The sequence below is a fragment of the Ostrea edulis genome, chromosome 4, assembly GCF_947568905.1.
Source record: "Ostrea edulis chromosome 4, xbOstEdul1.1, whole genome shotgun sequence".
Lineage (NCBI taxonomy): Eukaryota > Metazoa > Mollusca > Bivalvia > Ostreida > Ostreidae > Ostrea > Ostrea edulis.
The window spans coordinates 69638170-69662052 of NC_079167.1; the positions used below are offsets into that span (position 1 = coordinate 69638170).

General features: G+C 36.2%; 1 protein-coding gene and 1 pseudogene across 1 annotated transcript in view; both read right to left on the minus strand.

The window, feature by feature from the left end:
* Positions 1–1501: 1501 nt before the first annotated feature.
* On the minus strand, positions 1502–7726 carry LOC125669127 (uncharacterized; annotated as a pseudogene).
* Positions 7727–14817: 7091 nt separating this feature from the next.
* Positions 14818–23883, minus strand: part of LOC125671917 (glutamate receptor ionotropic, NMDA 2B-like) — a 33228-nt gene continuing 24162 nt past the window's right edge. Inside the window, exons 8-16 of the mRNA XM_048907904.2 lie at positions 23367–23514; positions 22619–22805; positions 20800–20925; positions 20026–20246; positions 19020–19180; positions 17662–17843; positions 17219–17454; positions 16914–17077; positions 14818–16321 (exon numbers count right to left, since the gene is read on the minus strand). Of these exons, the coding sequence (XP_048763861.2) occupies positions 15991–16321; positions 16914–17077; positions 17219–17454; positions 17662–17843; positions 19020–19180; positions 20026–20246; positions 20800–20925; positions 22619–22805; positions 23367–23514 (1756 nt within the window). The 3' untranslated portion in view covers positions 14818–15990. The remainder of the gene's footprint in view (positions 16322–16913; positions 17078–17218; positions 17455–17661; positions 17844–19019; positions 19181–20025; positions 20247–20799; positions 20926–22618; positions 22806–23366; positions 23515–23883) is intronic.

Sequence of the window (23883 nt, forward strand, 5' to 3'; positions counted from 1 at the left end):
CAGTCAGTTGGTATGACGGTCTGTAGATCAAGTCTTGTCCGCTCAATATCTTAAGAACCTTTTGTTTAGCAGACATCAAACTTGGTACACTAATACATCTAGAGGAGTAGGATTTTGAGCTCACAAGGTAAAGGGTCTTAACAGACATCAAACTTGGTACACTGGTACATCATCCAGAGTGAATGAACCCTATTGATTTGGGGTTCCCAGAGTCAAGGGTCAAACTGGACATAGTAATATATTGTCTCCTACATATTTTTAGAATCAGAACCCTTTGCTTGACAGACATCAAACTTGGTACACTGGTACATCTTAAGGAACAGATGACCCCTATTGATTTTCAGTTCACATGGTCAAGGGTCAATTTACTCTGGACATGTAGGAAGATATTGACCTCAAAATCTTGAGAACTCTTTCCTAAACAGACATTAAACTTGGTATATTATAAGGATTAGATGAACCCTATTGGTTTTGGTTCACATGGTCAAGGGTCAAATTGGACAGTAATATATGTTTTCTATATTTTGAGAATCATTTGCTTGATTGACACCAAAGTTCTAAAGGAGTAGATTACCCCTATTGATTATGATTGATTTTTTTCTTGCATTTACCTCCTTTGATACTTGTGTAATACGATACAAATTATCATATCCAATGAACTATGTATAATTGAACTTTTCATAAAATGTAAAATAAAATATCTGTGATGTCCTAATCTAGGATCAGCATAACATGTTTAGAGTATGTATAGGTACAACCAATGAAAATGAATAATGCGAAGATATAAACGATACGAACTGTTTAAGTACACTTGGACTGCTAAACGCTGGAATCAGACCTACAAAATCAATGTGGATCTATCCACGGGGTAAAACTCGCTACAGTCAGAACTGTGAATTTCAATCATATGAATGTCGATTTCATGTAGGTTTCCTCAGTGTTTCATCTGATAAACATAGCGAACATATATCCTCAAATCTGCCTGAAATCTACAAACCCGAAAAAGAAAAAGAACAGAAAACGACAGTATGAATTAGATAACATTAATGTTTTCTCTAACATTTCAAGACATAGCTAGCGGAATTCATGAAATAGAGGGCGACACTTAGCCTTATAAAAATGAAGCAGACACATTTACTTTTATCGAATCCAATGAACTGGCTCCAGTTACAGAATGCAATTCAAGAAGCAAATAATCTGATTTATAAACTTTTCTTTCTAATATTGACGATATTTGACCTAAAACAATATACAGACAACAAATGTATTAGTGATTGAATCTTTATTGCCCCTCTCTATCAGTTAACAACAATAAAACAACTGTAGTATGCACCTCACAGGGGGTGTTGATATACACGAAATGGAATGGAAGATGGAACGCAAAACGGAACAGAATTTAAGAATTCGAATGATTAATGTAGCTAATATAACACCAAAAAAATCGGAAGAAAGTACTTTATTATGATTAAAATCAAAATTTTGGGAATTTGTTTACAATCAGTAAAACATTCTGTATCATATATTGATAATGCGAAGTTAAACGTTTGTATAAGGATTTACAAAGCGTTTTACAAGAATTATTGACAGATGTGTTAGCGACACCTATGGGTAGAGAATGGAAAGAACACACGTACTTTATATCCCCCCCCCCCCACCCGTTGGCAAAACGTCATTTACGCACATTTACATGTTTTACACATAATACCGTGTATGTGTGTACTTACAACAGGGAGTGTGGTATGTATATAATAAACATCTTGTGTTTGATACTTTATTTCTTAACTAACAGAAACTTTCTGACTGCAGCACTCCAATGCTAAATAGGAAGGACTTTTGGCAGTTTATTTCCGGGTTAGAATAGGTCCACAGTACCCGCTTGCTTGTCGCAAGAGGCGACTAAATGGGGTGGTCCTTCGGATGAGACCGCAAAACCAAGGTTCCGTGTCACAGGAGGTGTGGCACGATAAAGATCCCTCCCTGCTCAATCACTGATATTAAACTGATGATAGTAACGATCGTTACTATCATCCCAAGATGGCGGAAGGAAATTCCGGAAAGACCACATTTACTTATTATATCTATTTGTATTGTTTATTTGCGAAAGTAAGGTAAGAAGTGTAGGTAAGAAATATCATACACAAGCAACACTTACGATCAGGTGTTATTTTATCTTTTATACGGCTCATATGAACAAAAAAACAACGAGGATGATAGTAACGCAAATGAATGATGATAGTAACGTAAAACTTTCGTTACTATCATCCTCGCTGTTTTTTGGGAACCACATAATTATTTACGGTCTCTGTATGCCCATAATCATTGATTGAACAGGAGAGAGAGAGACCGTCCTACTTCGATGTACAATATATCATTTCACAGAAGGAAGGAAAATTTATCACTGATATAAATGTAAGCTTACAAGCATTAAAAATTTCCAGCTATTTAAAAATTTGTGATTGACAATATATTGGAAACTTACAGGAGTTGATGCTTAGAATTGAATTCATTGCACTCAAAACTGTTGGCTGGTTCATCCTGATACCATCTATAAGTCTGTTTTCAAGGCACACTTGCATTAATGTATCACAGTATGGGTACTACATAAGAAGACCACCTCTCACTCTTCTTACTATAGTAACGTTGGTATCTAAACAAAGAGATGAATAATTGAATATGCATATATATCCTAACAAGAGGCCCACGGGCCTTATCAGTCACCTGGGGATTATTTAAAATTATTTGATTTCACATGTTCAAAATAATTCAATAAAACAGGAAAGGTGATGCATAATTTTAAAATATTTTGAAAATAAAATCAGAAGTGTTATCTGGATTTTATGTTTCCATCTTCAGGAACAATACGAATGATGTTTATCACAGATATCTCCCTATGTTTATGCTGACATTTATATACATGTACTATCACTGAAATCTGAGTTACTAAGATCAAACACATTTAATACAATATTGATTAAATATAATGAAAACTCTCCTTATGTAGATGAAAATGATTAACAAGTGAACGATAGATCTTTGATTAGAAAAGCTCACAAAATATACTCCACCCCAAAGAAAAATTTCAGCCATACCTTTCTGAACCATCCTTCTTTCTTGAAACTTCTCTCTCACAGTTAGCATTGTGGTCTAGTGCTGTAATAAGGTTCCTGGCTTTATACACAGGTGGAGTGTATGCATGTTGCTTTGAGGCATATTTCAGAATTAACTTCTGAAAGTTTTCTAATGCAGCTGTGCTCCTATAATTAGATTGTTTTAATCAATAGAACACACTGTAAATAGTTTCATGTTTCCCCTCTATACTCTATTTTCATTGATGTACATACCTGCAATTTAAGTAATATGGAATCTTCTTTAGCAGTCTTTCACTATATCCCTCAAAGCAGCGTGGGCTGGTGACCCAGCTTCTAGCCAACCCCCCCACCCCCTCTCACGCTCTTCTGTCAGTGGGCCATGCATACAAGAACAATTTGTTCCTCGTCTGTATGGTATGATCCAATCATGTTGGTTCACCACATGATGAATGACACCTAGCTACATACCCTGTAAAATTTTCAACATACCAGTAGCAATAGTCAATACAATTTACACTAGTAGGATATGTTCTTCTAAACGTGTTAAATATATACTATAATCATAATCCCTATATATGTTTTTCTTTATATTGATTTATTCAATTCATTGACTTACAATAAATTCATCTTCTGTTTTTGCTGTGGCGGAGCAAAACCAAAAATGGTTTACAACCTCCCGGGTCCATAGTAGCAGTGGCCTCTTAGTTTTCTCTTGCCCAGCCTTTGAAAATGAAAAAAGTTTTCAATGAAAAGGTATTATGATAAAGGTAAACAAATGATTGCAAATATGTAAAACATATAATAATCCTACCTGTATCAATTTTCCCCCAAGATTTTTCGAGCCATACCAAATGTCAAATGAATGTTTGATATGTATGGCATGTCAAACGTTGCAATATTTGATCTTTTCCATTTGTATTGTATAATTTTCCATTTGTATTCTATATTTTCCATTTGCATTGTATAATTTTTCATTTGCATTGTATAATTTCCATTTGTATTGTATATTTTTCCATTTGTATTCTATATTTTCCATTTGTATTGTATAATTTTCCATTTGTATTCTATATTTTCCATTTGTATTATATAATTTTTTCGCGTTTGCAGTGTATAATTTCCATTTGCATTGCAAAATCTTTCATTTGTATTCCATGCGAGGGATTGTTTATTTTGATTTGTTACGAAGGATTTCATTAGTTTAGGTCCCACTTACATTTAGCCGTCACCAGCTGTAGGTGACGTACCACAAATAGACTTACTATGCTACATGTACGGACACAGTGGCGTAGCAGTGGGGGTTCTGATGTCTGCTTTTAAGGTCACAATTATCCGAAAGATCCGGGATTCTCACTTTTAGATATCAATGCGTATGGGAAAGTATTAGCTATATTTACGTCAAAGGTTTGATGCAGCAATGACACGAGTAGAACTCGAACATGCGACTTCACGGTTACGAACCAAAGGGTATATCACTGAACTACCGCGATCGGTTCCATATAAGGACTAGTTGAACATACATGTAGCTAGCAATGAGGAATCTTGCGCCGGGAGACCCCCCCCCTCCCTTTACAAATATAATATTTTGTTTATAGATGTCAATAAAAGCATGCATGTACGTTTTATTTTGTCAGAACGCACTTGTTCCAGGGGCGGATCCAGGACTTGCGGTTACGGGGGCGCCACTTTATGAAGCAGGGGGTCTGGGGCCGCCTTGAGGCGGCCCCAGTGGGTCCAGGGCGAAGCCCTGATAGGGGTTCAGAGGGCAAAGCCCCGGAAGCTCTTGGAATTTACAGATTTTATAGGGCTTGAAATATGTCATTTTAAAAAAAAGGAAATTAGTAAAATGTGACGCAAACTTTAAGGGTTTCTGGAAAAATTAAGTTCTCTCAATAAAGTAATTCAAGAAATCAAAAGATTTTGTCATTTATTTCTCCGGGAATGGAAGAAATTATTGCTTCTTTTATCGTTTAATACATTTTTCTAAACAAAACACCAAGATGTACCTTAAATTTGAAATTGAGGGGACCCCTTATATCCGCCACTGACTCCCCCCCCCTCCTCCCCCCCCCCCTCCCCCCAAGGCTTTGCACTGGACTCACTAGGGATCTTAAGACAGTCCCCAGACATCCAGCAGTTTACTGCATCCTTTCGTTCAAAATTATCTAGATCAGGCAGTGGTTAAATAGGAGACTAGTCTGAATATGCTGATCACATTAGACGCATAAAAGCGATCAATTAATGGGGGGGGGGGGGGTTTACGCCATTACACTTAGCAAATACGGTATATTCCTGCGAAACGTGGCTCCTGAACTTTACCTCTTCAACATCTCTTGCATTACCAAATTTGATAAACGATAACTTAAGATTAATCCATTAAACAAACTCGATGTTAACAATTGGTGGGGACCCAAGGGCCGAATTAAGTCCCCCGAATCTACTGAATTCTGACTAAATAAAAATGTGCATTATTTTCTGAACAGTTCTATTTTTTTTTAAAAATGATCGGGGGGGGGGGGGGGGGGAGATTCGCCATTACTAGAGCTTGCTATGTATTTTTAAAAATAACTAGTCCTCCATGGACCTGGTCGCGGTAGCTCAGAATATCGCTTGGTTTGTGGTCGAGAGGTCGTGAGTTCGAGAACCGTTACTGTCATTGCCGCATCAAACCTAAGACATAAACAAAGACAGTGGTTGCTCCTTTGCCAAACACTCGGCATTTAAAAGTGAGAATCACGGGTCTTTCCGTAATGACCTTAAAAACAGATATTCCGTGTCGATGCAGGCGTTGGTACTATAAAGAACCGTCATTGCTACGGCCCTGTGTGCTAAGCACGTCTACATATGTAGTACATTAGTGATGTTAACTAATGAAATCCTTCGTAACAAATCAAAATAAACATTCCCTGGATACAATACAAATGAAAAATTATACAATGCAAATGGAAAATATAGAATACAAATGGAAAATATAGAATACAAATGGAAAATTATACAATACAAATGGAAATTATACAATGCAAATGAAAAATTATACAATACAAATGGAAAATATAGAATACAAATGGAAAAGATCAAATATTGCAACGTTTGACATGCCATAGATATGGGGGTAGTCGTTTTCTGCACAAGAAGAAAATTATGTATATCAATGCTTGTTTAAACAATATTTTATATTGATAAATATTTCTCATATTGAACATTGTTTTCACAGGTGGTACCTAAGCACTTACTCATTAGAGCTTCAACTTGAATGTGGGCATCTGTAACTATTTCCACAACTTGCATGTTTTTCTGCAGTAGAAACTGGAGTCCTTTCTCAAAACAAGCTTTCTCTAGAACTGCACTTTTCCCTCCAGTCATCCGTTTGTCCATTGTCACAACACAAAATATTTTTTGAGTATCATGTTCCATGAATGTATAAGTGCAATACTGGGCACAGTGACCAGGGCTGTCCATGCGTCCATCACCTATAAGTATATAAATACATAACAAATAAAAATAGAGAACTGTATTGTACATCAATTAGGAGGCTAAAACCACCACCTTCTAAATTAATAACACACACACACACACAGAGAGAGAGAGAGAGAGAGAGAGAGAGAGAGAGATGAAAAATCAAACTGCCATTAGACTACCTAAAAGAACAAGATCTTTTCCTCGAAATTCCTTCCGGGTCTCATTTTGATGGTTCTCCCATACCTCATCAATGCCCGGTACTACATAGGTGCGCTGAATCTTCCAAAATGAAGATGACGATGGGAAAGGCAACTTCAAAAACTCTGCGAACATTGCCATCTTCTGAAAGTTATTTCCAGATGCTATCAGACCAGCTGATATCAGCACATCTCCACTGTGGAGTCCTCGGCTGAGTAGAGGCTGTGCACAATGTGGTCATTACTACACGTCTGAAAAATATATATAATAGAGTGCACTTTAGACTAATATATAACAGATAGACTACTCGGATAGCCCTGGCTTCTTAAATATTATTTAATACAAAATCCTTGTAGATAAAGGTGACACTTTAACTCGAACACATGATAATATGAAGCAAAGTAACTAAAATATTCACAAAGTTTATTTACCCATTTCAGGTAAACAGCAGATGAGACTGTATGAATGGTGATCTTCACATCCTCGCAGCATCCTTCCACATTGCACTTGTTGATTCTTGTTGTGTCTAATTCTAACAACTTGTTCTTGAATACCATAACAGGATGGTCTTGAAGGAGGGAATGAATCTCGTCATTGGATCGAAGTCTTATTAACACCTTGACCAAACTCTATATTTGGTTCCAGGCTACTCTGATCTTCTTCTTCTTTCTCATCATCTGATCCACTGTGGTCTAAAATACCATGATCTAATCTAAAGAAACAAGAGGCCCATGGGCCACATCGCTCACCTGAGTCACCTTGGCCCATATCTGAAGACTTTCCATATATATTTGCATGTAAAACCTTAGTCCCTATTATGGCCCAAAATACCCTTTGCAAACTTGAATCTACACTATGTCAGAAAGCTTTCATGTAAATGTCAACTTCTTTGGCCCAATGGTTCTTGAGAAGAAGATTTTTAAAGCTTTTTCCTATATTTGTATGTAAAACTTTGACCACCACCCCCACACTTGTGGCGCCATCCTACCCCTCGGGGGCCATGATTTGAACAAACTTGAATCTGCACTATGTCAGAAATTTTTCTTGTAAATATCAGCTTTTCTCATTGAGAAAAAGATTTTAACTATATCTTTGTGTGTAAAACTTTGATCCCCCTTGTGGCCCCATCCTACCCCCGGGGGCCTTGTTTGAACAAACTTGAATCTGCACTATGTCAGAAAATTTTCATGTAAAAATCAGCTTTCTTGGCCCAGTGGTTCTTGAGAAGATTTTTCCTATATATTTGTATGTAAAACTTTGATCCCCTATTGTGGCCCCATCCAACCCCCGGAGCCCATGATTTGAACAAACTTGAATCTGCATTATGTCAGGAAGCTTTCATGTAAATCTCAGCTTTTCTGGCTTAGTGGTTCTTGAGGAGAAGATTTTTAAAGATTTTCCCTATATATTTGTATGTAAAACTTTGATCCCCAATCCTACCCCCGGAGCCCATGATTTGAACAAACTTGAATCTGCTTATGTCAGGAAGCTTTCATGTAAATCTCAGCTTTTCTGGCTTAGTGGTTCTTGAGGAGAAGATTTTTAAAGTTTTCCCCTATATATTTGTATGTAAAACTTTGATCCACCCTTGTGGCCCCATCCTACCAACGGGGGCCATGATTTGAACAAACTTGAATCTGCAATATGTCAGGAAGCTTTCAGGTAAATTTCAGCTCTTCTGGCCCAGTGGTTGAGAAGAAGAGTTTTAAATGACCCCACCCTATTTTTGCATTTTTGTGATTATCTCCCCTTTGAAAGGGACATGGCCCTTCATTTGAACAAACTTGAAAGCCCTTCACCCAAGGATGCTTTTGGCCATGTTTGGTTGAAATTGGCCCAGTGGTTCTGGAGAAGAAGTCGAAAATGTGAAAAGTTTAACAGACAGACGACGGACAAAAAATGATCAGAAAAGCTCACTTGAACCTTCGGTTCAGGTGAGCTAAAAACATCAACCAAAATATAAGCATAATCCTCATAATCGAATTCCTCATCACTGATGACCTCTGATGAATAAATTGTAAGGCTGAAAAGGAAGTTTATTTTTCATTAATTGACAAAAACTAGAAATATGTCCATAGGACATGAATGCCCCGCCCGATGTGACATTTATATTGCAATATAATAATAATAATGCAATATGAAAATAAGGAGCTCATGGACCGCATCGTTCACCTAAATCCATATTGATTTTTAAAATTTCCCCTAATATATTCACAAGTCACCTTTTTTTCAAAATGTTTTATCTTTAAACCTTTTAACTCAAGTATCACCCATTCATTTCACTCTTAATATTATTAAAATTTACCAAAATTATAAGTAAATTGCTATAAAGATAAATAGCAATTTTGCATTAATTAAAAGTTGTCAAGCTATCAATAGAAAGTTATCATTATTCAAAATTACTTCTAACAAAAGAAAATAAAAGTATACACTCATGAAATGTTGATCCTCATTTATATACATGGATATCATAAACTGACACGACAAACACCAATTTAATTAAAATCAGACTTTTAAATCCTCTCCTCTACTATATGCCTTGGCCATATTCAGAAAGGGACAAAATACTTATTCATTAATTGCTTTGAAACTGAACTAAACACAAAAATAGGAAATAGTGAGGTCAAGGTCACAGGGAAGGTCAACGTCATAAAATAATGCCACAGTTGACTAGCTACCACTAATATATATTAGTGTAAGCGTTTTCATAAAATATTGTCAATAGTTGCTTTGAAACTGAGCTAAACATCAAATATGGGAAAGTGAGTTCAAGGTCAAAAGAAATGTCAAGATAAAAAAAATATCCCATACACTCGTACAGTGTTGTATATGCAAATTATTTATGCATAAATAATTTGTGTACCAAAATGATTTCCTGATTTTTAAATCTGCAGTACTCTGACCAGTAAATCATACGGTATAAACATTCATGTACAATACAGGGTAAATATTATACTCTGATACTTCCCTTGATTGAAGATAGCTGATCGGCACGGGCAAAGTGTGACGCAGTCTGTACAATGGACAATGGTATTTACTGTTGGAATACAAATGGAGTTTATCGGTTTGTTTCATGGATTATGCAAATAAAGGGAGTTTTACTACTACTTAGAGTATTTTCGACAAGTGTGCACGTACATCTGCGGTCCTTTACAGATATTACGAGTAGACCCAGGTAAATAGTCGTCCGCATTCGATGCTTTTTCATGGCGAGCATACATGGCCATGTCATCTTTATAAGTACAGTAGCATTTATGTATTTGCATTTTGCTTGAAGTAAGTGTGAATGGTATAGATTTTATAACATTTGCTTATTCCATTTTATCAATAGATAATATATGAAATATTTCTCCGCGTTTTGGTATAGTTTTGACATACATGTATTTACTGCAAATGTACGCACATTCACGTAAAGAAAAGGCATTTTATATTTATTTATCCAAAGCATTTAGAATGATTTACTACTGTACGATATGTTTATTGTAATATTGAGCACTGTGTGGTGTTTCAAAACGTGATTTCATTTCTTCTTTATGTCCTATAAATTAGTATCGGAGATGTACGTGTTACCTGTCGAAGCTACCCGCACAGGTAAATCGAAGACACTGATGTGAAGTGAAGCGTAGCAAAACTCGTCCCCTTATATACCACGCGATCCCCGATACATATACATGTAACAATAGAATATCCAACAAATATGCCGGATTAGCAGAGAAATATGGCGGACATATAGAATTATACTATATTTATTAATTCATGTCAGCTTTAAACGGATTCCATGCGCCTAATAAAAAAAAAACCAAGAAGCGTCCTTTGTCAATTTCAAGAAATACACCATTTTCCATGGATACTTTTTAAGTTCTGATTGTAGAAGCAATTTATGAACACCATGGAAAATCCATGAAATGAAGGCCATTTCGACAGAATAATGAAATAAATCTGTCAACAAGAACATCTTAAGTAATCTTCTAAATGCATGGCCAGTACATCATGATCGAGTAGAATTATATCACACTGTATTCAGCGATTCGCCTACGACTTTTTCAGACTAGGGAATATTTTCTTCCAAGAAATTCTAAAAGATTGATTTCCCGGAACATGATGTACTTTTGCATCGAATATAATGTAGTATGTATATAAAAATATGAAACGAGTACCCTCAGAGACATTATGTGCGTTTAATCAAATAATATGCAAACTATAATAAACAATAAGCAAGATCCTTATATTCGAATAACTGTGATGTTTAAAGATTTCAGACCTTTCATTAAATGTTTCCCGTTAAATACTAGCGGAAAAAAGAAACTGTGTATTCTAAAATTTAGTATAATTTTTCTATATTTACTGTTTATATTTGTCACATATTTACAGTGATTTTCTTTTGTTGTTCAGGTATTGTATCTGGTTATCATCAACAGGGTTTTTTTTATAGCATATGTGATAAAACAAGCTCCTCCCACCTTGATATCGCATAGGCGGTACTTACATCTGAATTACACAATAGAAACAAGACAGGGATAATTCAGTTTTCGTGGAGTTACTTTTGCTGTTTCACGGGTAAAGCGTGCGCCGATCGATGTCTGGGGCGTTGAAACAGACGAGAAGTGTTATGTTACATAACACCTCTCGTCTGTTTTACGGGTAAAGCGTATTAAGTTTTATATACACATGCATCGTCCGACGATGGTATATGGCAATCTACCATTGTATTCAATGTATGGTTCAATAAATGTAAAATGAGAAGCTTTTGAAATATGTGACAAGTCGGTTATCTTCTAGCATCCTCGTAAAATTCACATTATCAAAGAGATGGGCGGTCCTTCTCTCACTCGTGCGCTCCGCGCACTCGTGACAGAAGGACCGCCCATCTAATTGATAGTGTGAATATTACTCGGATGCTAGAAGATAACTATTACTTATAAAATCTAAACTATCGATAAAGGTGATGTTTTTGAACAATATCGGATAGTACCCGACTCAGATGCACGGACTTTTTCATGGTTAGTGAACACATGTTGTTTATTGAAGTGTTCGTACGCACGAGTTTTACTGGCCAATACTGTTTGGGGTAAGAAGTGTAAAAGGTTTGTTTGGACACTATTCGTTAAGGAAAGCACTTTAGTTTTGACAAAATTTACCCTTCTGTCATCCCACGACTCAGCGAAAACTATCGTAATCGTGCTGTTGGGATGCTTCAAGCTGGAATGGCACAACATATCGTAGCAAGACACTTTGGAGTTCATCGGAACACCATACAGTCATTATGGAGACGTTTCCAACAATCTGCTAACACTCTGGATCGACCACGTTCTGGGCGTCCTCGTGTGACGTCGCGTCGAAGGACCCTTCTACAAATTGTCAGTGGAAATCTCTTCGGCGTACGCTATTGAGACGAAATTATTCAGCGCCATGTGATACTTTGGCAACAAAATCACATCACTCTGCAGCAAGACAACACAAGGCCACATGTTGCACGTGTAGTCAGGGACTGTTTTGTTCAACAGACTGTCGATGTCTTGCCTTGGCCAGCTGTTCCCCCCGATTTATCGCCGATCGAGCACGTCTGGGATGAAATGGAACGACGTCTACGCGGTTTACCAAATCAGCCAGTGACATTGACTGATTTAGGCCAGGCTTTAACCAACATCTGGAACAACATCCCTCAAGCATTTCTAGCCAGCAATATCTTTTAAAATGCTAAAGTACATGTATCTATCTGTCGACTTTGAATTAGTGTCCGTTTTCATTGTATATTTTAACACAGAAATCGTTTGAATTGTATAGATGTCGGTTATATTTGTCCAGGATGTCGATCGTGAATATTCTGCTGTTAGAATTGTGTTGTTATTGAACTGTTTAGTGTTTGCAGCATTCCGCCTGTCGTCAGATAGAGTCGGGTATCAGCCACAATTCTGATTCGAGGCCTGGGTACCGGAAACGGATATATACTAGCGGAAAAAAGAAACTGTGCATTATTTAATATATGAAAAAAATAATAAAAAATAACAATGAACAAGTTTTATTTTTTGTAATACTATTAACAAATGTATTCAATACAACATTTCATAATCCGTAACCGTCGAATAACGTTAATTTCAGCACACACGAAAGACACTGGTATTCGAACTTGAATTAACAAAGTTAATAACGCGTGTGACCACCATTTGCATTCACGCATGCTTGACAACGGCGCCTCGTTGATGCCACTAAAGTGTTCATAGAAAGGATATATAGTTTGAACGTGAAGGAAGGTAGCGTGATAAAGCCTCACACTGATTAATGACACTGGTGATATACATCTTTGTGAAGTATTAGGCAACCACTATAATGGGACGAGAGAGAAAATTATTTTCAAATCTATCAAATGGTCTAAATACATCTGGCCATAACCACATTTAAATAAGACAACAAAAATCAATAATCTTAATATATTTATTTGTAAATAGTTTTAGCTCACCTGAGCTGAAAGCTCAAGTGAGCTTTTCTAATCGCCTATTGTCCGTCGTCTGTCTGTAAACTTTTTACATTTTCGACTTCTTCTCCAGAACCACTGTGCCGATTTCAACCACACTTGGCGAAAAGCATCCTTGGATGACGGGGCTTTCACGTTTGTTCAAATGAAGGGCCATGCCCCCTTCAAAGGGGAGATAATCACAAAATTGCAAAAATAAGTGGGGTCATCTAAAAATCTTTTCAAGAACCACTGGGCCAGAAGAGCTGAAATTTACATGACAGCTTCTTGACATAGTGCAAATTCAAGTTTGTTAAAATCATGGCCTCCGGTGGTAGGATGGGGCCACAATAGGGGATAAAAGTTTTACATTCAAATATATAGGGGAAATCTTTAAAAATCTTCTTCTCAATAACCACTAAGCCAGAAAAGCTGGTATTGACATGAAAGCTTCCTGGCATAGTGCAGAGTCAAGTTTGTTAAAATCATGTCCCCCGGGGCTAGAATGGGGTCACAATAGGGGATCAAAGTTTTACAAACAAATATACATGTCTTATGATAGAGAAAATCTTTAAAAATCTTCTTCTCAAAACTTTGCCAGGAAAGTGGAAATTTACATGAAAGCTTCCAGACATAGTACAGATTCAAGTTTGTTAAAATCATGGCCTCCGGGGGTAGGATGGGGCCACAATAGGGGATAAAGGTTTTACATACAAATATAATGGGGAAATCTTTAAAAAATCTTCTCAAGAACCACTAAGCCAGAAAAGCTGATATTGACATGAAAGCTTCCTGACATAGTGCAGAGTTAAGTTTGTTAACATCATGTCCCCCGGGGGTAGGATGGGGCCACAATAGGGGAACAAAATTTTACATACAAATATATAGGGAAATCTTTTAAAATTTTCTCAAAAACTACTGGACCAGGAAAGCGGAAATTTCCATGAAAGCTTCTTGACATAGTGCAGATTCAAGTTTGTTAAAATCATAGTCCCCGGGGGTAAGTTGAGGTGACAATAGGGGATCATAGTTTTAGATACAAATATATAGAAAAAATCTTTTAAGATCTTCTCAAGAACCACGGAGCCAGAAAAGCTGAGATTGACATGAAAGCTTTTTGACATAGTGCAGATTCAAGTTTGTTAAACTCATGACCCCTGGGGCTAGGATGGGGCCACAAAAAGGGATCAAAGTTTTACATAACTAATATATAGAAAAAAATATTTAAAATTGTTCTCCCTAAGAACCATTGGGCCAAAGACGTTTACATTTGCACGAAAGCTTCCTGACATAGTTCAGATTTTAGTTTGTAAATAGCATGGTCCCTAGGGGGTCAAAATTTTACATACTAATATATAGGGAAAATTATTAAAAATCTTCTGAAAATCACTGGGCCAGAAAAGTTTATGATTACATGTAAGCTTCCTGACATAGTGCAGATTCAAGTTTATAAAAATGATGGAGTAGGTTGGGGCCACAATTGGGATCAAAGTTTTACATGGGAATATATAGGGAAAATCTTTAGATATGAGCCAAGGTGATTCAGGTGAGCGATGCGGCCCATGGCCTCTTGTTTTGTTTTCGTGCAAGATGTTTTGCATACAAGAACAAAATCTAATATCATAAATGAAGATGATTTATTGAACTTTGGCACAATAGTAATTTTCTTCTCTGCAACAATTCAAAACGCAGAACAATGCACAAAATTCGTGTCACACTTCTAACATGTTAGTAATATAATCTCATAATTGAGTTCAAATGTGGAAATTGGTTGATCTAAGTCTTCCTTCAAATCAAAACCTAAGTGTTAGTTCTGAACTATAATATGTAAAAATACGGTATAGTATCTACTTCCGGCTAATTCTTGTTATTGTTATGTTAGATTTATAAGGATATTGATACCAACTAAAGATGGATTCAAAGTCATAATAATGAAATCTTCGAATACTATTGAGGAATGGGCTACATTTAACATGGAGATCAAATACCCGATTACTACATGCAGGACGACGATCCTCTTAATCATTGGTTACCATACATCTACCAGGGTAGCCTTGGAAATTGGGAAGTCAGCCACGGTGCTGGCAGGTGACATAAACAGTATAAAAATTACTATGTACAAAAGTGACTTTTCTTAGCAAAATCATGTTATAAAGTTTTTATTTTGATTGGAAACCACATATACTGTAAATTTCATTGTAATACAGAACATAAAGAATTAAAACGAGTCCATATGACTCGCACAAGTCATTTACTGCAAATAACAATTCTGTGCAATCATATCCAAGTTTAAAACGATTACAATCTTCAAATTACATGTACGTCCCCTAAAGTTTTGTTTTCTGGACAAAAATCAGTCAGCTATATAAGCTGGCTCCAAGTTGCATGTAACTTTTGATGAACATACAGTCATTTCAAAGTTGATAAATTTCATTCATATATCATTTTTATGATATTAGAAAGGATTAAGATGAATCGGGGTAAAAGAAAAAATCACCAAAATGAGCCGTACTATCACTTTTATATATACTTGTCTTTTTCACCTAATGACCAGCTATTGTTGTATTCAAATTATCTTATAGAAGTCCGTGTATGTGAAACTGAGGACTTAACGAGTACTAATTATGATCACCCGAAAGAAAATCAGAAATCGAAGAATAAATTCATTAAAGATTTCATAACATTCAGAAAAACATCATTCAATTTGACAAAAGCTCTTGTCATGTAGCATATCGATATTACCAAAAATAAAGCCAAAAACGAAATGAAAACAAGACACCTAGCTCCTACACAGATTCATAGCAAGTCCTGGTCCGAAGAGTCGTTGTCAACACCAAAGTAAAATTTCCCCTCATTAAATCGCACTTTATGTTTTTCTGGGGTCTCGGAGACCGCAACATCTACTGCGTTCGTGTAACTTGGAGATCGTTTCAAACATTTCCTTTTCCATCTGACCGGTGTACTGTCAAAATAGTCTAACTGATCGCTCTCGTGTCTGTTTTCTATATATTTGTGCGGATTGCTATGGTGAAATTCGCTTGTGTTTGGATATCCATTCTGTTTAACCGATCTATCACCTAATTCGGATTGATTCATCGGGTCATCTACAGGTGTAATCCCGTAGCTCCTGCAAAATATAGCGAGGAATACAAACAGTATACATTTTAATATATTATTTGAATTAACATCATCTTAATTTAAACATGTCTTATTAAGAAAGCTCAAAGGAAAGGGAAATAAGAAACAGACAGCGCCTATAAAGATCCACTACAGACACAGATATCTTGGAAAAATGTTACATTATTGAAGATCCTGATTTATGTTTTACTAGTATCTACAAAGACTTTTGAAATGTTTCTTGTACTGCACATCCAGTCCAAGAGAAATGTGTTTTATACTACACATTCAGTACAAGAGAAATGTGTTTTATACTACACATCCAGTCCAAGAGAAATGTGTTTTATACTACACATTCAGTACAAGAGAAATGTGTTTTATACTACACATCCAGTCCAAGAGAAATGTGTTTTATACTACACATCCAGTCCAAGAGAAATGTGTTTTATACTACACATCCAGTCCAAGATAAATGTGTTTTATACTACACATCCAGTCCAAGAGAAATGTGTTTTATACTACACATCCAGTACAAGAGAAATGTGTCTTTATACTGCAAGATAATATCAATTCACCAGCACAAGCCGCAGCTGTTCACCTACTTGAGTTGATCTTTGAGTGTACTAATGTATAGCTGAGATAAATCGTGGTTGTGACGTTCCTTCCAGAGTAAAAGTTCACACCGAGGATTCCTACAGTCATGGTGTTTCTGTCTGGCCAGGGCATTCATAACTGACTGTTGAAAGGTAAGGGATTGCCCCATACTCTAAAACAAACAAACCTCAATAAATCAGGAATATTCTGATGATTCTGGAACAAAACATACGTTGACACTTGGAAAAAAAATCGCTTACGTCAAACTTTACTCCTTACCTGGATGTCATAAACATTTTTACGGCATACTTACCAAGCTTACTAGTGCACAACACATATTTTTGTCGTATTTTCGAAGACATCGACGTCCAAATTTGAAATACAAATGTTCCACTAGCAACACTAGACCACCAATTAGTACACCAGAGGCTAGCAAAATAAAGGCGCTGGTAAAATTTGGAATGCCGATGGTGTGACTGGATTGGCCTCGTTTTCGCTTCATGTGACATGCACCAGCCAACCAAAATCTCCTTAGCCTTTCCAGTTCACCTGCAATTAATTGGAAAACACAATTTTTGTAAATTTGAGCATACGTGTGTGAGAAGCCTTTTTCAAAATCCATATCAAATTATGGTGATTTATATTCCTTATTATCATTAATTCACGTAAAAGAAATTTCCCCAAATTATTAGTTTTGTTTTTAAAAATATGCTAATGAAAAGAGATCAATCCCATTAAACGCATGGTCGTGGTTACCGTTTTCTTGAAGTTCAAGGATGACATCATTGATTTCTTCCAGGTAAGTTGTTTTCTGCGGGACGGCTATACCGTACCCCGTCATCGCATACTTTTCTCCCACGGTTTTTAACTCGCAGTTATCGTCATTTCCGGCATGGAACTCCAGAGGAGTGGCATCGTAAATAAAGGCCTGGATCTTCCTACAGAAGGAAAATAGATCTAGGACTAATGATACTTGGTAGCTGCAAAACTGTTGCTCTCTTGTTAAAATTGGGATAAACCAGGGAGCTACAGATACATGTATACCCGATATAAAACCTTTGATCTACAGCGCAATTTTTCTGCACATGATTCTGGTCTTATATATCTTTGCAAAAAGTCCCATTGTAATTGTGTCAAGACATGCCTTCAAGCATTTATCAAAATCCCACTGAAGCTGCTTTAATAAAGTTCGCCTTTTTACATAACATGTTTGGATGTCATTAAATTCGGACCGCGTTGATTTGTTTTACTTAATACTTATATTCACATCTATGCTGCCGTTTTTTATGGGTTTTTTCCCTTTTGGTCATGTTTGATATCACAAGCACAAATGATTAATTCAAAATAAGAAAACCACAGCTCCTATGGACGCAAAACAATTTCTTGAGGTGGTGAAAAGTAATTCTGGTATCACATGAGAGCCTAATTTTTTAATGCAATATTCAAACCTATAAACCTATTCAAACTAATTTTTTCACCGAAATGGAATGATTTCATCCAAAATATTTGAAAACCGAAATTTATATGTGGAAAATAGTAAACATGGTTAGGGTTTTCTGAAACTATAGAGCGAAAGCATTCAAACAAAAGGATACTGAATCAAGGGGGGTTCCATTTGACCGGAAGTTCTAATTTGACTTTCACAAATATTTGAAGGTATGTTTTGACACATGTGTAGAAGGTATATGTTTGGAAGGTTCTAATACACAAAATGTGGCGGTGATGTGAAATACAACGATAAAAGAACCGAGTCCTGTGGAGGAAAAGTTGCACTGAAAACTTGAAGGATTGTATAACCAGTGGATCTGCAACTCTCTCGTTTACCCTAATTTCCCCGGTCAAATAGAGCTATATATTGGGAAAATTTGGACTAATTTATTTTTATACGAGGTGGTAGGTATTAGGACAAGTTTGTATTTACATGAGACTGAATCTACTAAGACGATATTTTAATTTCGTCAAAATGAAATCGTATTTTCTTATTGAAAGTGGATACCATTCCTTGTAAGGAAAGCGTCTGTTACCGTTAACACTTTGTTTTTATAAAAAGTCCGCTGGAGACAACCGGGAAGAGAGATTGAGTAGTAATAAACGAAGAACAACAAAATGTTTACCCTTGTTTAAGAGCACGGAGAGCGTTGTCCACTGTCGGCCGATTATACCTCTGCATGTACTTGAACATATTGTAGTGGTTCTTGCGAAGGTTTTCTTCGGTACTCCCGTTGGGTATGGTTGCAAACTTGAACGGAGGTTTCATGGAGTAGGGATTACTAAGCTTGGAGATAAAACAATTGAAATCATAGAACAATGAGCCAAAGGATGACAGTAAAGATCGTTTGGAATCCGCCAATGGGATGTTAGAATTTAAAAATCAAGTTATGTCTTCTGTGACTCTGCTGTTTACGAAGATAAAATCAAATAAAACTGGGTTTCTTCGAGTAATAACTTTGCCTAGATTACTAGACATAATGAAGTGCAATGTGTCCTTTTTAAAGATTTAATTTTAGATTGAGGGGTCCGAGTTAAAATAAGTCCTCAGTACCCCTTGTTTGTCGTAAGAGGCGACTTTTAAATGGGGCGATCCGCAAAAACAGAGACCTCGTGTCACAGCAGACGTGGCACGATAAAGATCCCTTCTTGCTCAAAGGCCGTAAGCGACGAGCATAGGTCTAAATTTTGCAGCCCTTCACCAGGAATGGTGACGTCTCCATATGAGTGAAAAATTATCGTGAGGGACGTGAAACAATACTATCAATCATAGAATTAGAAAATGTTAGAACCCCGATATTTTTAACAATTGAAGTAAAACAAATTGTTCTGCCAAGAAATGTTGATGAAAAAACCATTCTGGTATCTGAGTATAAATGCCTTAAGGTAAATTTTCTCTTCGTTTAATGACATTTCCACATAGGATTCATAATAATGTACAGTTTTAAGCGCTAGTCATTTCACTTGTAAAATGCTGACAATTCATTTTGTCCCATGTTTATTGTTCATATACCAGTTTTCCTCAGGAGTAATATTACATCAACAATGATAAACAGTTAATTTCAAACCACGTCCTTTTTGTGGAAGCCAAAATAGATTTTTGTTTTGCGAAAATGGAAAACACGATCATACCCTCCAGTCTTTAATTCCAGACAAGTTGTAATATTCATCTTTCGTGATCATGAAAGCCGCCAAATTTGCTGTGTATGATGCTAGAAAGACTAATGCGAACAGAGCCCACACATTGGAGAGGAATCTACTCGATACCCCTCGGGGGTTGTCCGTGGATACAGAGGCTCCGAACAGCATCGCCCAGATCAACCAGAAGGATCGGAAGAGAGAAAACCTGTGTTCTGTACGACAATAAGAATGGAGAATGTTCCATTTTGTTTTATTATTAAAATTGCTGTCAAATTGAATCGCAATACCACAAATTCCTCGTAAAATTAATCATTATGTAATAAATAAATATGACTTGATTAATTGTGAATTAGATATATGCACTTTAAATTAAAGCAAAATGCTTTTATAATATTCAAAAAGTAAAGAAAATACACAAGTAGCCCGAGTACATATACGTAGTGAAACGAAAATTTATTCAAAAGTTGAACCGTCCAAAAGACATTACTAAACACCACTCATATGCTGATTAGATTGGTGGGAAATAATTATATATTTCTAGAGTGTCACTGGCTTACCTTTGAATTCACATAAATTAAATTTTGGTTCATGATTAAAGTAATGTGATACGTACAAATACCACCACCCGGTGAATTTAAAGTTGAAACACAGGAACCAGTATAGGTTAATTTAGTAAGGGCGTTCGGACGAAAGAATCAGAGCAGAGATAAGAAAGAAGAAATTGTGTGTGCTCCACCTTTACAGCAAGATTTACCTCTCCGTTACCTCTCAAAGGAGTGGTGCCCCTGTTCAGTCCACGGGGGCTCAACCATTCATAAATAAAGATGGCGGCTCCAGTAGCGTGCACACTGAAGACCAGAATGAAACACCACGACGGATAATCATACGGCTCTGTAAGCCAAGGAAGAAAGCAATAAAATAATACACATCAAATTAATCGGAGTAAGACAAAGGCACAGTATAGTATGCTATATATAAAAGGCAAGTCTTGTAGAAAATTTCTCAAGGGAATGCTGTTCCATATTCGTAACGGATTACTAAATTTTGATAGAAAAGCGGCGTCGAGGAGTTTTAATCGACCAAACACAAGAGACTGGAATCAAATAAATTCTATAAAATTCATGATATGATGTACAAATTGTGTTACAGGATAAAGTTGAAAAATACAATTTTTATACCATTTTCACTTACATAAGATATTAGGAACAAAAGGAAAATAGAAAATAAGCACTTCCTAATGGAAAAGCATTCCCAGGTAGAACTGTAAATGTGCGAAGATTAAAAGAAAATGGTAAGAAAATGCGCTTATGAAGCAGTGAGCACAGATAGAGAAGATAACACAGACATACATCCATTTTGCACGCAAAAAAGATGTACCTTTTACTTTCGTTTTCAATCCTTCAGATTTAGAAAAGATTTCTAGCAGCCATATAAAAAAGGCTACTATTGGCACGGTAATAAGAATGAGAATAAACCAGTGTATGTTGGCGTTTGGATCTGAAATGATAAGGAGAGAGCTAGTGTTTTCCGTGTTGCCCGGCCATTGGTGCATCAGAAAGAGAGAGAAAAAAAACTCACATATGTTTTGCTGAGAACTATTTACATGTTAAATATTTTAAACTAGTTACTTTTGTCTATTTGTTTGTAAGTTGTTGGGGGTTTTCTTGGTTGTATTTCTGAGGGGTGATATGGGTTTTTTCTTTGTTTTTTATCATCCACATATTTCAATAAACAAGTCAGTAGAGATGCTTGTAATAATTCAATTTAAATAGATTTAAAAAATTTTAATCGCGTCTGGGACAAAGTCCTGAATATCGAAACCTTCGACATTTCAAAATGAAAATCTTCTCGTAAGATGTATTTTATGATATTGGCCAAATTATCTTTATTTGCATTGTTGAAATTTAGTGTTTAATCAATAAATCGTACCAACGTTTTCAACACAATAGCTTGTACACATTACATGTAGAACATTTCATTAGTTATATAAAAATCAGTGAGTGACATTGGTGCAGTTTACTGTTAAGCAGTATGATTTAAACTCGCTGCTTTATCCTTTACTCAGAACCATATTCCTTGCTAGCTATTTGAACGGAGTAACAACGCATCCTTTTTTTTTTTTTATCTTCGTCCTATCAAGGTACCAAGACTGAAAATTTATTTCGTATTCCCGGAAAGTCATGTTTATTTACAGCAACTATCCATAACTAATTACCCTGGATTAGAATAGGTCATCAGTACTTCTTGTTTGTCGCAAGAGGTAACTAAATGGGGCGGTCCTTCGGATGAGACCGCAAAAGCCGAGGCCCCGTGTCACAGCAAGTGTGACACGATAAAGATTCCTCCATGCTCAAATGCCGTAAGCGCCGAGCACAGGTCAAAATCTTGCAGCCCTTCACCAGCAATGGTGACATCTTCATATGAGTGAAACATTCTCGAATGGGACATTAAACAATATGCAATCAATCAAAGCTAATGTTTTCCAATATGTGTTTCTGAAATACACTTTACCTTGTTGCAAACAGTATGTGTTCGAGTCTACAATGCACACTTTACTGAAATAAAGACGTATACGAACACAAACCTAGGAATGCAGTCGGTGAAATGTTCCCTTTTCTAATGGATACTATGATAGTGATTCCTGTCTCTAGAAAGGGGATAGAGAAATCGACAGCCTCACTTCTTTTCGGAGTAATTTTTAATGACGTCAGCACCATATCCGCCATATTATCTTGGATTTGTTTGATTAATCCATTCCATTCTCCCGTTTTCTAAAGTTAGAAAGTAGAATTCAGGTGATATATTCATCGAAAATCGTCTAATTTATTTCAGTTTGACATACATATGGTTAACATTGAATGCACTGGAGATTGGATTACATATGGGAGTTCCAAATTTCGTGACTTCGGGAGAACAGCTTGAAGTATATTTATGACAAAAAGCCGTTTGATAGATACTAGTATATAGCCCCCAAACAGTCATTACCGCAATCATTTTCCGTCTTCTATCTCTTTCTTGTCCAGGAAATTTATTTAGAACTATCTCTTGAGAGAGATTAAAACACCAGACTACATGACCCACTTCTTAGTGAAGCAAGGACCAAAACAACCTCATAATATCAAAATATTTCCATGTTTTCACAAGAAATTATTTCAACCAAAACAAAGAACAATCAGGATATAGTCTGCTCACATGAATGAAATTAGATTCTCACAGCTCTAGCACTCAATGTATATTGACTGATGTAATATGGTACAGTGGTATCTATGTTTTCATCTCCAGATTATAGAGAGACGCAGACCATTATAGTAAAGAAAGGAGAGATGTCCGACCTGATCCGGGAGCCCCCATGTTCGGTCTGGAACTTCGTAAAGTTCGTAATCAAACTGCATCTTGGAGCTTAGAATTGATAGGATATCGATGCACAGTCCAGCACAGCATCGGGGGACTGTTTGATTCTGACGGAAGCTGTCGTTGGCACTGAAAGATATTCAAATCTATAGAGTAATGATTAAAAGTGCACAGATGGTGACGCAATGTTTTCTTCTGACTTGTGATCGACCAGTCGTCATAATATGAAGAAGAAAACATTTTGTGCGCGAATTTCAACAAAAACTAACTTAGTCAATTTGATTATAAATTTAAATTATGAATTGCCATTACAAGGAATGATAGTTCTTAGGAAGAAAAATATCATAAAAATTAATTTTAGTATGTAGACTTCAAAACATACGAAATCAATGGCTTCGTATACGAAATTTGACTAGTAATACTTTAATACAAAAATGTAGCAATGTAATGACAATTAAAAAAAAAGAAAGAAACTATTGATTGAATTGCAATTCTAAA